The following is a 15,132-nucleotide window of genomic DNA, read 5'->3' as shown; positions in this document are numbered from 1 at the left end:
CTGGCAGTAACAGGCAATGACATGGGTGGGAAGGCCCGATCCAATGTGACAAACACCAGTAAGAGCCTCCGGGTGGACAGAAGGGCTTTTTTCCAATGCAGAGAAGCATGCTTGGAGCTTCCTACCACTGTTTGTTGTGTCACAGTCCTGATTTTGCTGCTGGACAGCACATATGCAGAGGTCCTGCATGTACCACCAGCCACCACCTCAAGTACCACTGGTGGTATCTCTACCACTGATTGAGAAAATACCACTGCTTAGGAAAACACTACTTTAGATCAAAAAGCAGAGCTAATAGTGCCAGTGGTGCCATTGCTAAAGGGGTGGTGGTATATCTAGCATAGCGTCATCCTGTTTTGTTCTCCTGCCCCTGAAGCCGCACAGTGGGGAGCCACACACTCACCCCAGCCTGGAGCATTGCGCTTTCCCCACCGCGTGCCTGAACAGCTGTAGGCATCTAGCGCCGAACGTTCGCATTTGGCTGCCGTCACCACGTGCGAGAGAAGGAAACGCAGTCGGGCGACTACACCCCCCAAGAAGCACCGCGCGAGTACGCACCAATAGGGTTCGAGGAGGGCAAAAAGGCATCCGTGTGCCTGTCGCACAGTGTGCTGGGAGTTGTGGTTCGCAGGCGGCAAAAATATCCTTTTATCATTCAGTCGCGATTTCATCCGGGTTCTGGGCAGGGGCGGGGATAGCTGGCATCACGTGGTAGCAAGAAAAGAAGGGGAGACGCGGATTGGCTGAGGCCGGAACGAGGTAACGAGCCCGGCGTCGGGACGCTCACTTCCGGCGTGCTCCTGGTGTGGGCCGGCTTGTTTGGGTGCTGCCGTCACATTATGGCGGCGCGGGGAGCCGAGCGAGCGTGTGGCGGCGGCGACGGCGGCGTGGCGGGGCCGGAGCGAGTCCCGGAGCAGGTGCCGCGTGAGGGAGAGGAGGCGGGCGCGGCGCCGGGAGGCGGCACGGAGGTAACAGCCCGCCATCTTGGCGCTCCGCGAGGCGGCCGGGGACGCCTCGACCCTGCGCGGCCTCCGCCGGGAGGCGCTGCTCGGGCCGGTTCCGCGAGCGTCGCTGGGGGAAGGGGGCCGCTGGACGGAGCGTGTCGCGCGGCGGCCTCAGCGCGATCTCCCTCGAGGCGGGGGAGCAGGCGGAGGTTGAGGGCTGAGACTGGCCGCGCCGGAGAGTCTCGTGCCCTTCGCTCTCTTGGAGCCGCTGAGGGGGGCGCTGGCCCCCTCGTGCGCTCCCCGCCCCCGAAGCCCAGGGCGCTCTCAGGTCTCTGCCGAGGGGCGAGCGGGCGGCTCTGGAGCCTTCGCTCCGAAGGGTGGCGGGCTGCAGCAGGAGGCCTTCAGGTGCCCGGGAAGAAGCTCACGTGGGGCTCCGAGGGCAGGCTACCGGCCTCTTCCTTGGCCGCTGTGCTCCTTTGGCCTTAATCCCAGGCTCGTTTAGGGAAGTGCAAGTGCTGAGCACTGCTTCAGAGAACGAGCCTGCCTGCCCCAAACTCTTCAGCATCAGGACCCACCTGAAGCAAAACCTCAGTGGCTATGGAGGTTATTTGGCCATAGTGCTTCCCCCCCCCCAAGTAGCGCATTACTTAACCTGGATGCAAATAGTCTAATCCACTGGTTTTCAAACTTTTAGCACCAGGACACACTTTTTAGAATGAGAATCTGTCAGGACCCACCAGGAGGGACATCAGTAAGCAGCAACATTTTTAACAATCACCCACCCATCCCCAGGAGTCAGCCCCACCCAGCAACTATCATTGTTAAAAGCATACAGAGTGGCCTGTTGAAAGTACAGGTCTGTAACGTTTCCCCGAACACAATCATGTAGCTGGTAGCATCAAGTGTAACATATTAAAAAATAAAATATTGAAATGAAGGGGAACCCACCTGAAATTGCGCCACAACCCACCTAGTGGGCCCCAACCCACAGTTTGAGAAACATTGGTCTAGTCTAATTGTCTTGTCTAGTCACAGTCTAGTCCAGTGGCTCTCACACATTTGACACTGAGACTTTTTAGAATGAGAGTCTGGCAGGACCAAGCAGAAGTGATGTCAGGACCAGAAGTGACATCATCAAACAGGAACATTTTTAACAATCTTAGGCTGCAATCCTACCTGCACTTACTCAGGAGTAAGTTTCATTTACTATCACTGTTGAAAGGTTATGCGTAGGAACTTGTTAAAAGTACAGGTCTGCAACATTTCCTCAAATGCAGTCACATGCCATGGTAGCATCAAGTCTCATATATTAAAAATAAAATTGAAATGAATGGGGACCCACCTGAAATTAGATCACAACCCACCTAGTGGGTCCCAACCCACAGTTTGAGAAACATTGATCTAGTCTGTTCATTTCGTGACCCACCCAAAATTGGGTCGGTACCCACTGGTGAGCCATGGACCCACAGTTTGGGAGCCACTGCTATAGTGTATTTTTAAAAAAAATCATTCATAGTCAAGGTTGCAAAACATCCTTGCAATGCAACAAGTGGTAACACATTGGGTTGGCCTTTAATAAGCATGTACCAGCAATGTGACACTTGTAAGGCACGAGGATGGAAATACTAAATTCTCTTATTGCTTTAAATGCTACCTGAGTTATTTAAATTATCTGTATTCCACTTTCTACCCAACAGTTCTTGAGGCAGCTTACAATACATGCATGTATACCTGCAATATATAAAACTACAGTGGGTGAACATCAAGAGAGTTTCATTTCTGGAAAGATTCCCTTCAAGAGCACAGTTCATTTGCTCATGGAGGAAGCTTGTAGCCACAGTGTGCCACAATATGAAAGCATAGGGTTCAACCCACAAGCACCAATGAAAGTGAAATGATGAAATGTTGATTTGAATGTACATTTAATTATATAAATTGAAGAAAGCAATTGTTTCAGATGCTCAGATAGATACTGCTGTTACCTGAAACAACTATGAGAAGTTGAGAAATGTGTCATTAAGAGAATGAGTTCGAAAGAGTGGTTTCACCACAGAAGGATAGCCACCCATCTCATTTTAAATGGTGGGGCACTCAGAGTTGGCTCTTCAGTGTAAACTTCAGTAACCAGGACAGGATCATATGGGAATAGTGGAGTCAGATGTTGAGAGCGCTATAGATCAGGAATAGAACACTTTAAGAACTAGTGAAATATGATTTTACCTGTCCGTAGCCTTGCAGTTGTATTATGGCCTAGTTCAGGGGTCGGCAACCTTAAATAGTTAAAGAGCCATTTGGACCTGTTTTCCAGAGGAAAAAAAACCCTCAGGAGCCACAAAACCCTTTTGACATCTAAAATGAAGATAATACTGCGCGCATATATGTATGTATGTATATATATATATATATATAACCTTTATGCTCTTATAGGTCCTGTTTTTATAATGTAGCCCCCTCTTGTAGCTTTTAGTTAGTTTTGGCATACATTCTTGTCCTGTGTTTTCAGACACCTGGTCCTCTATGGTGTTTTATTTGATTCCAAGGCCATTCTCTGTCTGGAGAATTATGCCCACTTTAAGCAAATTAGTTCCCCTTCTTTCCCCCAACAAATGACCCTGGTTCTGCCCTGCACTCCTGCTGGACCCCACCTCCAGGGTAGCTCACCTGTTCAACCTACAGAGGTCCTCTCTCCTGCCAGCAGCCTCCCACCACTACAGCAGACTCTTGGTCCTCAGCAGGTCTTGGGCACAGTAGCTGCACTTCAAACTCCAGTGTCTCCAGCAGTCCCTTAGTCACAAAGTCAGTCAGAGTATCCAGGGCAGAGTCCAAAGTCAATAAGCCAAGTCACAGTCCAAGGTCAGATTCCAAAGTAAGTCAGTCAGAGTATCAAAGTCAATAAACCCAGTCAGTCTCCTCTGCTATCTCCAACCTGCACTCCTTCTCCAACCCACACCCCTCTTCCTGCCTCAGGTGCTCCTTATATCCCTGAGGGGCCCTATTGCCTTCAAGTGGCTGCAGCTGTGCAACACACTCTGCTGGATGCCCAGGCCTTACCCTTAAAGGGGCCACTGCTGACACCACATGCAACCTCCTCACCAGATCTTCCAGGATTCCAATACATGTGGTTATGACATCTACTGATCTTACATGGATACTAAAGAATTCCCCCCACCTTCCAGAGGCACCCTGCTGGAAGGAAGAAAGGACACAGACTCCAGAGGTGGGGAAGAGAAGAAGGGGAGGAGCCACAGGTCAGCTTCTGCCCTCAGTCACTCAGGCTGCAACCCTCTCCACACTATCCTGGGAGTAATCCCCATTGACTACAATGGGACTTCTGAGCAGACAAGTTGGTTGGAGCTCTCAGGTTGCAGTTCTCTCCACACTTTCCTGGGAGGAAGCCTCACTGACTACTTGTGAGTAGACCTGCATAGGAGGGGGCTGAGGCTGCAGCCATAAGAACATAAGAACAGCCCCACTGGATCAGGCCATAGGCCCATCTAGTCCAGCTTCCTGTATCTCACAGCGGCCCACCAAATGCCCCAGGGAGCACACCAGATAACAAGATACCTCATCCTGGTGCCCTCCCTTGCATCTGGCCCTCCACACCTTCCTGGGAGGAAGCCCCGCTGACTACAGCAGGGCTTACTGACTACAGCTTACTTGTGAGTAGACCTGCACAGGAGGCAGCTGAGGCTGCAGCCCTCCACACCTTCCTGGGTGTAGCCCAGGGACTACATCGGGGCTTACTCTTGAACAGACCTGCGCAGGCTCCCACTGGCTCCAAGGCTGCCAGCCCAGGCACCCTTTCCTGGGAGTAAGCTTCATCTGCTGCAATGGGGCTTACAACTGAGTAGACACACAGGATGTCTCCTCAGTTGTGGAGGAAACGCCTCTCCTTGCACTGAGTGGGGACCTGCTCAGGGAAAGGCAGGCTGCAAGGGTTCGAAATGGCTGAGGAGGAGGGAGGCTCAGGATTGGCTGGTCTGTCTGCCAGTGAAGGGCCCTGAGCCATTCCAACTGAAAAAGCCAGGAGCCTGCTGGATGCTGATTGGCTGAGCCTGCTGGAGAGTTGGGGAAGGGAAAAACAGGGAGCTTAAGCCTGCAGAGCGGGCAAAATTGAAAAGGGAAACCAATGCGGGGCAGGTGGGGGTGAAGGGAGAGGAGGGCAGTGAGCTCAGGGGGCGGAGGGAAGCAGCCTGCCCTCCCAACACAGGTGCCTCCTGTTACCCCCTTTGGCACTTTCACCGGGAGGAGCTGCAGCAGACAGCTGAAAGAGCCGCAGGTTGCCGACCCCTGGCCTAGTTGTAGCTGCTGAACAGAGGCAGCCCGGCACAGAGCACATTACAGTTATCCATACTAGATGTTTGGAGAGCATGGGTAATGGTAGTCATACCATATTTTTAAGATTATTGTTTTGAACAGTTGTGTATATGCTGTAGTAGTTTTCAAAGATTCATTGTTAGCTGCCCAGTAGAGGGTAAGCATGCTTTTTTGTGTGTGACTGCTTCCTTAATTTAAAGACTGTGTTACATGGATTAGATTTTTTTTTTCCTTTCTCCCTGGTAGGAGGCTTTTTGGCATAGCATTCCTTCTCCTGCAGAAAGTCTTTAATGAAGTGAAATTAATTTAACCATGTTAACTTAAAAGTATGCGTTGAAGAACAATTTTTCATAACAGGGTAGCTAGGCCCATTATGGTTAATGTAGTATTGCTATTAAGGTATTCTAGTATTATGGTTATTTGTTGCCAGAAAAATATGATTATGTGATTTAGCTTTGAGTCCTCAGATCAAGAAGACTCTGTACTCTAAATCTGCTGCTATTTCCAGATAAGCCTTGATTCTGCAATAGTACGGTATTACAGTTTAGCCCAATGTTTAATAACCTTGTTTAGCTACCCTAGAATATCTTTCTACATACATTTCCTAACCCACGTCTGCTTAATCCTTTTGCACCTATCATTGCATCCTGCCCAGAGGCAGGATAAGCAGACTCAAAATGCATTTATTGTATGTTTAGTAATTGTTCTACACAAGCAACTGAATTCTCTCTGTTGTAATTATCTTTAAAACTTTTTGTTTTAACATGTTAGTTAATTTATTGGGTTAGAACAGTAAATAGCATTTTGTTCCAAACAGAATAAGCAGCTTGCGAAAATAATCAAGTGTTGTTTTTTCATCCTTGCAAATGGAAAAGCTAGGCAGCAAATTTTGTCACTCTAACTCGGAAGTTGTCAACCTACAACCGTGAGGCCACATCCGACCCACCGCAGGATTTTACTTGTTCCATAGCAACTTGCATTTTTTTTATTTTGGTCAGAGTATTTGCTAATGTTTGACATTTTTATTCATTATATATCCTCTCAGTTTAAACACAGCACTGTTTCTTTGTAATTGTCGCATTTTTCTTCTGTTCTGAATTATATCATACTGATTGCAAAAAAGATTCAAGTAAAACTCATAATTCATTTATATAAATGTCAATTAACCATTTATGAAACTGATTTTTCTGGCCCGCAAAAATGTGTAAAATTTACAGTGTGGCCCTTATACTGAAAAGTTTGGAAACCCCTATCATACTTTAGTGACTTCAAGATTATGTGGGGGCTGCCCTTGAAGACTGTTCAGAAGTTTCTGTAAGCACAGAATGCAGTTGCCCAAGTAGTTGTCGGAGCTAGATGGTTTGATTTTATTGGACCACTGCTCTGGCAGCTACACTGACTGTCCATTCATTTCCAGGCTCAATTCAATAATAATAATAATAATAATTTTATTTTTACCCCGCCTTTCTCCCCAAAGGGACTCAAGGCGGTTTACAACAGATTAAAAACATAATTTAAAACAAATAAAAACATATTAACACATATCATAAAAACAGCAGTCAGATAAAAAAATAGGTAAAAAGAGCATAGAGCAGCAGCAAATCATAAAAGAGTCAGGCCTGTAAAAAATATTAAAAGATGTTAAAAAGATGTTAAAAAGGCCGAGAACTCAGAAGGCTTATTTAAACAGAAGGGTCTTCAGGCCTCGCTGAAAGGTCTCAAGAGAGGGAGCCATTCTTAAGTCAAGGGGAAGGGAGTTCCATAGCGTTGGTGCCACTACTGAGAAGGTCCTATTTCTTGCCGCCGCCCCACGTACCTCCCTAGGCAGCGGCACTTGTAAAAAGTCCTTCTCTGATTACCTAAGAGGACAAGCCGGATTGTACGGAAGTAGGCGATCTCTAAGGTACCCTGGCCCAGAGCAGTATAGGGCTTTAAAGGTCAATACCAGCACCTTGAATTGGGCCCGGAAACGAATGGGCAGCCATTGCAGCCGCTGGAGAAGCGGACTGACAGGGTCGAACCGCCTACCTCCAATAACCACACGGGCCAGCGCATTCTGCACTAGTTGCAGTTACCAAACCATCTTCAAGGGCAGCCCCACATAGAGCGCATTACAGTAATCTAACCTCAATGTCACCGAGGCATGGATCACCGTGGCCAGGTCTGCACGGTCCAAGTGCGGCTGCAGCTGGTGCACCAGCCGAAGCTGGGCGAAGGCCCCCCTAGCCACAGCCACCACCTGGGAATCCAGGAGCAGCTGCGAGTCCAGGTGGACCCCCAAGTTGCAGACCTGCTCCTTCAGGTAGAGTGCAACCCCATTCAGCGCAAGCCAATAGTCCAGCACCTGCATCGAGGATTTCCGAACCAGGAGAGCCTCTGTCTTATCCGGATTTAATCTCAGCTTGTTAGCCCCCCATCCAGATCCTCACTGCCTCCAGACAGCGCTCCAGGCCCTCAACCGCCAAGTCTGGAGAAAAGGAGAGATAGAGCTGGTTGTCATCGGCATATTGATGGCACCCCACTCCAAAGCCCCGGATGACCTCTCCCAGCGGTTTCATGTAGATGTTAAATAGCATGGGGGACAAAATTGAACCCTGTGGCACCCCACACCTCAAGGGCCAGGGTGTCGAACAGGCATCCCCCAGCACCACCATCTGGGACTGATCCTCCAAGTAGGAGCGGAACCACCGCAAAACAGTGCCTCCAACTCCCAACTCAGCCAATCGGCCCAGAAGGATACCATGGTCGATGGTATCGAAAGCTGCTGAGAGGTCCAGCAGGACCAACAGGGACGCACTCCCCCTGTCCAGTCCCCGGCGTAGGTCATCTGCCAAGGTGGTTTCCGTCCCAAAGCCCGGCCTGAAGCCAGATTGAAAAGGATCCAGATAATCCGCTTCATCCAAGACCCTCTGGAATTGGGACGCCACCACCTGTTCAATTACCTTGCCCAGAAACGGGATGTTGGAGACTGGCCGGTAGTTATCTAACACAGTGGAATCCAGGGAGGGCTTCTTCAGGAGGAAGTGAACCGCTGCCCATTTCAAAGCGAGTGGTAACGTCCCCTCCATCAAGGAAGAGTTGACCACCCTCCCTGTCCACTCAGCCAGTCCACCCCAGGCAGCTCTTATCAGCTAAGCTGAGCAAGGGTCGTGCAGGCAGGCAGATGGCCTCACACTCCAAAGGAGTCTGTCCACATCCTCAGGCAGTACAAGCTGAAAAGAATCCCACAACACAGGACAAGCAGTTGCCAAGGGGACATCGTCAGACATTGTCAATGTGGCATCCAAGTTGTGATGAATACAATCGATTTTATCTGCAAAATGTTGCGCACACGTCACAGCGGCTGACCGTGTATTCCTCCTGGTCTACTGGTGCTGGTATTCAAAGTGCTGATATTAACCTTCAAAGCCCTTAATGATTTGGAACCACCAAATCTGGGGGACCACCCTCTTCCGTACATGTCAGCCTGCTGTCTTAGGTCATCTGAGGTGCTGTCCTGCTAGTGCTGGCTCTGATTAAAATTAGGGGATGACAGCATGAGGGTAAACCTTCTTTGCAGAGGTGCCACAATTATGCAGTTCCCTTCCATAGTTAAGAACTACCCTTTCTCTCATGGCTTTTCAGCGGGGTGCAAAACATTTTTATTTTGTTAGGCATTTGGGTGACAGATTAGTAGTTACGTACTGTGATATTGCTGCTTTTTTCCTCAGATGCCTGTATTTTTTACTTAGTATATTGGTCTAAAATAGCTAACAAACTGTGTCCATTTATTTTTTGTAAATTTTAGTCTTTTTTATGAAACTCTGTAAGCTGCCATGGGCATTTGCCTTGGGAAAAACAGGGTATAAATACACAAGCAAAAGGTTTTGTTGGCAGGGAGGGAGAAAAGAGATGCAAAACTATAAACCATTTCTGCCCAGTGTTGTATGTACGCAACAGGGACCAAATGTGTACACTTGTGGACCGGGCAGAAATGGGTTTAATGTAGGTTATATCAGTAATACATTTGTCACTGGAAACGAAAAAATTTGATTTTTTTTCTTGTTGCCTGTCAGTAGAAAATTGTAAGCTTCAGGTACGGTTTTTTCAGGTTTAATTGTTTGCACACTACTTTTCTTTTAGGCATGATGTCATATCAAGTAGTAAAATATCTTCTTTTTGGGCATTAGTGTCAGCAGTGCTAATATGTGCTAGTATAAGGGGAATCTTCACTGAGCATTGAGAGAGATATGCGACTTGTGTTTTCCTGTGTGGAAAAAAACCCTGTTTATTTTGCCCAGTGGCCTGATCTGGGTATAATAGCGCTTGTCATTCAAAAAACAAGCCTATATGAACTTTTGTCTCGTGCACTCCTATTTTCTCACACAAAAAGATGAAAAATTTTCACTTTCTTTTTTGATTTCCAGTCATCTGGCAGGTTCAATCTCTGGGAATAGTGGTTTGTTCAAACTATGACTAGTTAACATATTAGGATATCAACCCATGGTTTGGTCCTAATGTATTTTAACCAACGATTGTTTGAATAAGCCACAGTCCCTGATCCCAGACAGAATAGGAACCTTTGGTTAGCTCAAAGTGAAAGCTTAAGCTTTATTTTACTTCCTTATTGTATATAGGAGAGAGTACAGACCCAAGATACTTTTCACAATCTAAAACAGACCATAACAGTGACACAGTTCCAAGAATCTTATTGGGATTACTGTATTGTGCTTGTTTTATCAGTGAATATTGGGGAGGATCAAACCAAATGCAAGGAGGATGGTTAAGACAAAATAAAAACTAAGCAGCAGCCAGTTTAATTGCTGGAAGTCAGGATGTTGCTGTCAGTTTGAGAAGTTTACTGAGCAGCACTTGGTGTTCTAAAGTGACAATAACTAATGTCATGTTTAATTAAAAAATCACTGTTAACAGCAGGTGCTAGTTTTAAAAAGTTCTTTTCAGAGTTATGAAAATGGGTTTCCAAGTCTGAAAATGGACTCTCAAACATTTAATTCTGTGCCATGCCAAAAAGATAGACTTTGTACTTTGAACACTGAGAATTAAATTGCTGTTTGTCTTGGTGTTTAGCTGGTTCTTTTCATCTTGGAAACTTGTTATGTTTGTGAATCAATATATTAGAATATTGCTTTGTAAAAGTTCCTCAGCAGTCATTGGCAAAAGCAACCTCTAGCTTACCTCGGTTGAATCCACATGAGCAAGAATCTCTTGCTGTGTTTTTCATCCACATGAGCAAGAATCTCTAGGAGGCAGATGACTCTGTATTGTGAAGTTTACAACCCAAACCCATGGATATGTAAGCTTGCTTGAGCTCACTCATTTCCATGACCTTGGGTGCACCTGATTATTCATAGAATCAAGTTGTTAACCTTCTGTGCAAGTTGCACCTTGTGCCATGTTATTGAGTTTGGCAGGAGGTTGAGCACTTGTTCTCTTGCACGTAGCTCAGTTTGGAGGTAGGAAGCAGAATTTCCAAAATTGGTGCTTTTCAGTGTTTGAGATTGGGTTGGAAAAAAATTTGTGGAGAAATAGCAAGGTGTGGACTTGAAAACACAGTGGCTGATTTGTAAGGCGATTGGACTCACCAAGCCCGATCCTCCCTGCTACATCATAGATATGTTCTTTTATGGTTCTTGCATAAACAGCTGCCTCTGCATACGTTTTTCCTCTGTATATTGCATTGTGCTCACTAGTCTTTATATAAATAAAGTTTATATAACTTTTATATAAAGTTATATAAAGTTTATATATAAAGTTAACTATATAAATAATGTTTATTATTATTACTAAGTCTTCTGAGTTCATGGTCTTTTTAACATCTTTTAGTATTTTTTACAGGCCTGATTTCTCTATGATCTGCTGCTTTATGCTCTTTTTATCTACTACTGTTTTTATGGTATCTGTTAATGTGTTTTTAATATGTTTTTTATCTGTTGGTTAAATTATGTTTTTATTCTGTTTTTAACATGTTGTAAGCTGCCCTACGTCCCTTTTAGGGAGAAGGGCGGGATATAAATAAAGTGTATTAGTAGTAGTATTAGTAGTCGTCAAATCCCTTCTAACCTTCTTTGCTGTACCACATGGTAGGATGTGACAAGCTAGTGGGCAGGTGGCTGCTTGTGCAAGGGGCTGTCTTATCATCTTGGGCAGTGACAAAGAGCCCCATCCTCCAACCACACATGTCTGGTGACTTACTTCATGCTTGGTCTCTCATGTTTGCCCTCTGGCCTTTCCTATTGACCCCAGATTCCATCAACATGCTGCTCAGAGAGGGTGAGCAGTCAGAGACTAGCCACCACTTTCTCTTGGTAACCTGGGTTGTGCAGCAGGTCCAGTCATTGGTATTGCACTCCTTAGAGCAGTGATTTTCAACCTTTCATATCTCACAGCACACTGGCAAGGCACTAAAATGGTCAAGGCACACCATCAGTTTTTTGACAGTTGACAAGGTACACTATGCTGTCAATTGGGGGGGGGGGCTCACATCCCGGAATGGCCCTCTCCCAAATTCCCGCAGCACACCTGGCAACCATTTGTGGCACACCAGTGTGCCGTGGCACAATGGTTGAAAATTTCTGCCCTAGAGTGATATGACAGATGAATGATTGGAGACAATAATAGGCATAACTTAGTACCACTACTAACTTTCCTGCCTTCATGGGCAAGTGAAGAGCAACTGCCTTGTACCTCCCTCTGAAGAGGAGGAGTTGTTACTATGAATAGCAGACAAAAGGGGGAAGGGTTACCCACCCAATCAGAGTCCAGACCTGCCAGGAACATCAGTAACTTAGTAGCAGCTGACTACTTGGCAGCTCTTGGCAGCTCACTGACAGTGCCACCTCTATGAACCCCTGTTCATAGATAAGTATGCATAGGACTGCAGCCTGAATTAGATTAAACATTAAAAACTTTAAAAGAACAGAGCAAATATTTTGAAAAGATGGGGCTAATTAGATTATTTTTAATTTCTTGTTAGGGAGGCAAAGGATGCATTATAGATGGCATTATTTTTTAAATGTGTGGGATTCTCATTCCAGCAAACTACTTAGTAGTTTTTCAACAGCCACTTGACTAACCCCAACCTAGGTCATTGTATAAACAGAGTTGTAGTTATACAGTCCTGGTTTATGTGTTATCCCTTGACATTTTAAAAGCAAAATGTTGTATAGGTAGCTACCTATTGTGTTTTTTGAACAAAAGTAAGATTCAGAAAGTCTTCCACATTTGCTGATGTAAATCATATTTTCTGTTGAGATCATTTTTGAGAAACCATAGACATTTGTGTTTATACAGTTAGGCATTGCTCCATAGCTGCAGGCAGCTCATCTATATCATGCTGTCCACATGTAGTGTGCAGAGCTGTGTGGTTGAGAATGTTGTACATTATCCAGGGCAACTTAGAAGTTATTGATGGATCATCTCTCCCAGTTTCTGTGCAGTATAGAATTAGAAGCTCATTCATAATTTTAGAAGTGAAATTGGGGGACGTTCTCAAGTAATTGCCTTAAATTGCAGCTGAAAGAGTCAGGGAGAAGGCATGGTTGCTGTGTGCTCTGTAGCAACATATGCAAATTGTGTTATGCATGCACACATATAGATAGCTTTGTAAAGAATTATTTTGTCTTGGGGGAAAAAAGATAGATACTCTTTTTCCAACAGTTGATCTTTTTTTGCTTTCTAGTGCATGCTTCTTGCTATGGAAGAATCGCATGTCTATGAAATGGGAAGCAACAGCCAGAAACAACTGAACAGCAAATGTAGTGCCCTGAATACAATGCTGCAGCATTCAGAAGCAAATTGCAGTGTAACAGATAATGCAGGTGCATTGGAGGAGGTGGAGGATTATATTGCAAGAAACAGAAAGCTGTTGCAATCAGCATACTGCGCTCAGGAATTGCGGGAGGAGACTCCTGGGCGAGAAGAAACCCGTACTGACCCACCTGATGGCCAGCAAGACCCAGAAAGTGAGAAAAACAAAGAGAAAACTTTAGGTATATGGTAATACTAACTTTAATTAATGGCTACTTTTTTATGCTGAGGTTTAACTTTTCAGCATTGAAAATCATTAGTTTCTTATGTGATAATACCCTTAAGGTTCTCTTTACCGTCTGATGTTTACCTTTCCTTATTACTTGACAATTACTGAATTTTCTTCTTGGAAGCAATTGTATTATGCTTTGTTGAAATGTGTTGCAAATATTAAGCTTTTTGCCTTGTTTGGTTTTATCATTTTGTGAATGTCTGTAGATAATTGTCTAAATGGAAGTCAATATTCCTAGGCTCTACATGCTACTGATGTGATTTTCAGTAATTTCTAACATGGTTTTCTTTACAGGAGCACCTCAGTATCTTCAGTTTGAGTTATCCGCGGTTACTGGGGACACCCTTTAAAAGATAGGGAAGGTGAAGCAAAACATTAAAAATAGTTCTGTTTACCTTTGTGCAATGAAACAACTGCATTTTCAGGGCTGCAGGACCTCTTCCTGGTCGCTGCAAGGGTCTTCCTTTCCCCTAGTGTTGACCCAGAATACATTACAACCAGGAAGAGAATGCACTGGAATGCATTCTGGGGAGACATTGGGGGAAAGGAGGAGCCTTAGACTGACCAGGAAAAGGCTGCAGGCAATTCAAAAGCCCTGCGGCCCTGAAAATGCAGTGGTTTTGCTGCGCTAAGTTAAACAGCTATTTTTAACATTCCCCTTCCCTTTCCTTATCATTTTAAAAGAGCATCTGGGATATCCACAGGGTGGTCCAGAACAGGCGTGCCCTGCAGATACTGGGGCATCCCTGTAATTGCATTACAAAGTATTTAATGTTTTGTGTTATCAAAGTTCTTGTACTTTCCGAATATATATATATATTTTTTTGCAATACTTTAGTTATTACAGATACAGGTAAGGAACATTGGATAAACTTAGGGCTGGGACTACACAGGTTACACATGAGGATATTGGCCATCGACTACAACATACATTGCACAACAAGATTATTCATCAATACAAAAATTATCATATTTATTAATCTACTGATTAATAGTTTAACTAAACAATCAATATTTTTTTCTCTAAAATTTTCTATCCAATCATAAAAAGCCTTCAAATTTTTACTTATACACTCTTCTTGCCACTAAGCTAATACTTAAAATAAAATTTTTCTTGTCTGATTCTTAGTTTCTAATATCACATTTAAGAGGAATGTCTCCAATTAAAATGGTAATACACAGTTCAATATCTCTTAGAACATGTTATGTATCATTTTCCAAAATTTCTTTACTTTTTTGCCTATCCACCACATATAATTAAAAAAATTCCCTCAATTCTTTACTCATCCGACATTTGTTTGATGACCCAGGGTACACTTTTACTATTTTCTCTAGAATAAAATACCATCTATAAATTATTTTATATAACTTCTCTTTTAAAAAATAACCCCTTTATTTATCTTATTTTCACAATATTTGTATTCCAAATTTTCATTTACATCTACTTGAATTTAATATGATTAATAGAATATTTTCTAAACACAGTTGTAGGCATTCAGAGGTTTGGGGGTTTCTTTAATGTTCAGTAATACTCCTCTGAATTCAGATAGTTTTGATAGTAAACTTTAAAATATTCTATGCTTGATCTATAGGAAAAGAAGTTTTGTTATTGATGCAAGCTTTGAATACTCTTGCTACTCCAGAAGAAAAGCTGGCAGCACTCTGCAAGAAATATGCTGACCTGGTAAGTAAGTTCTGCAATTAAAATAACATGTGTTCTTAGTCGTTTCAAATCAACACATTTCATAAAGATGTCCATCTTATCACAGAAATTCCATTGATGTTCATAAGTTAGGAAGTGTATTGTATTTGAAACATAACAAAAAATACTCT

General features: G+C 44.3%; 2 protein-coding genes across 4 annotated transcripts in view; one reads left to right on the top strand and one right to left on the bottom strand.

The window, feature by feature from the left end:
* The window catches only part of CTPS2 (CTP synthase 2), a 93,083-nt gene extending 92,601 nt beyond the window's left edge, over positions 1 to 482 (bottom strand). Inside the window, exon 1 of the mRNA XM_066618759.1 lies at positions 404 to 482. Coding sequence (XP_066474856.1) covers positions 404 to 477 — 74 coding nt within the window. The 5' untranslated portion in view covers positions 478 to 482. The remainder of the gene's footprint in view (positions 1 to 403) is intronic.
* A 329-nt stretch (positions 483 to 811) lies between these two features.
* The window catches only part of TXLNG (taxilin gamma), a 32,081-nt gene continuing 17,760 nt past the window's right edge, over positions 812 to 15,132 (top strand). Inside the window, exons 1-3 of one of the 3 annotated variants that reach the window (XM_066621856.1) lie at positions 812 to 917; positions 12,940 to 13,249; positions 14,892 to 14,983. In XM_066621856.1, the coding sequence (XP_066477953.1) occupies positions 840 to 917; positions 12,940 to 13,249; positions 14,892 to 14,983 (480 nt within the window). In that variant the 5' untranslated portion in view covers positions 812 to 839. Of the gene's footprint in view, positions 969 to 12,939; positions 13,250 to 14,891; positions 14,984 to 15,132 lie in introns of all 3 variants that reach the window. The other 2 variants (XM_066621855.1, XM_066621854.1) reach the window with 2 other exon arrangements.

This window comes from Tiliqua scincoides, chromosome 3, assembly GCF_035046505.1.
Source record: "Tiliqua scincoides isolate rTilSci1 chromosome 3, rTilSci1.hap2, whole genome shotgun sequence".
Lineage (NCBI taxonomy): Eukaryota > Metazoa > Chordata > Lepidosauria > Squamata > Scincidae > Tiliqua > Tiliqua scincoides.
This window is presented reverse-complemented; position numbering and strand designations above follow the sequence as displayed.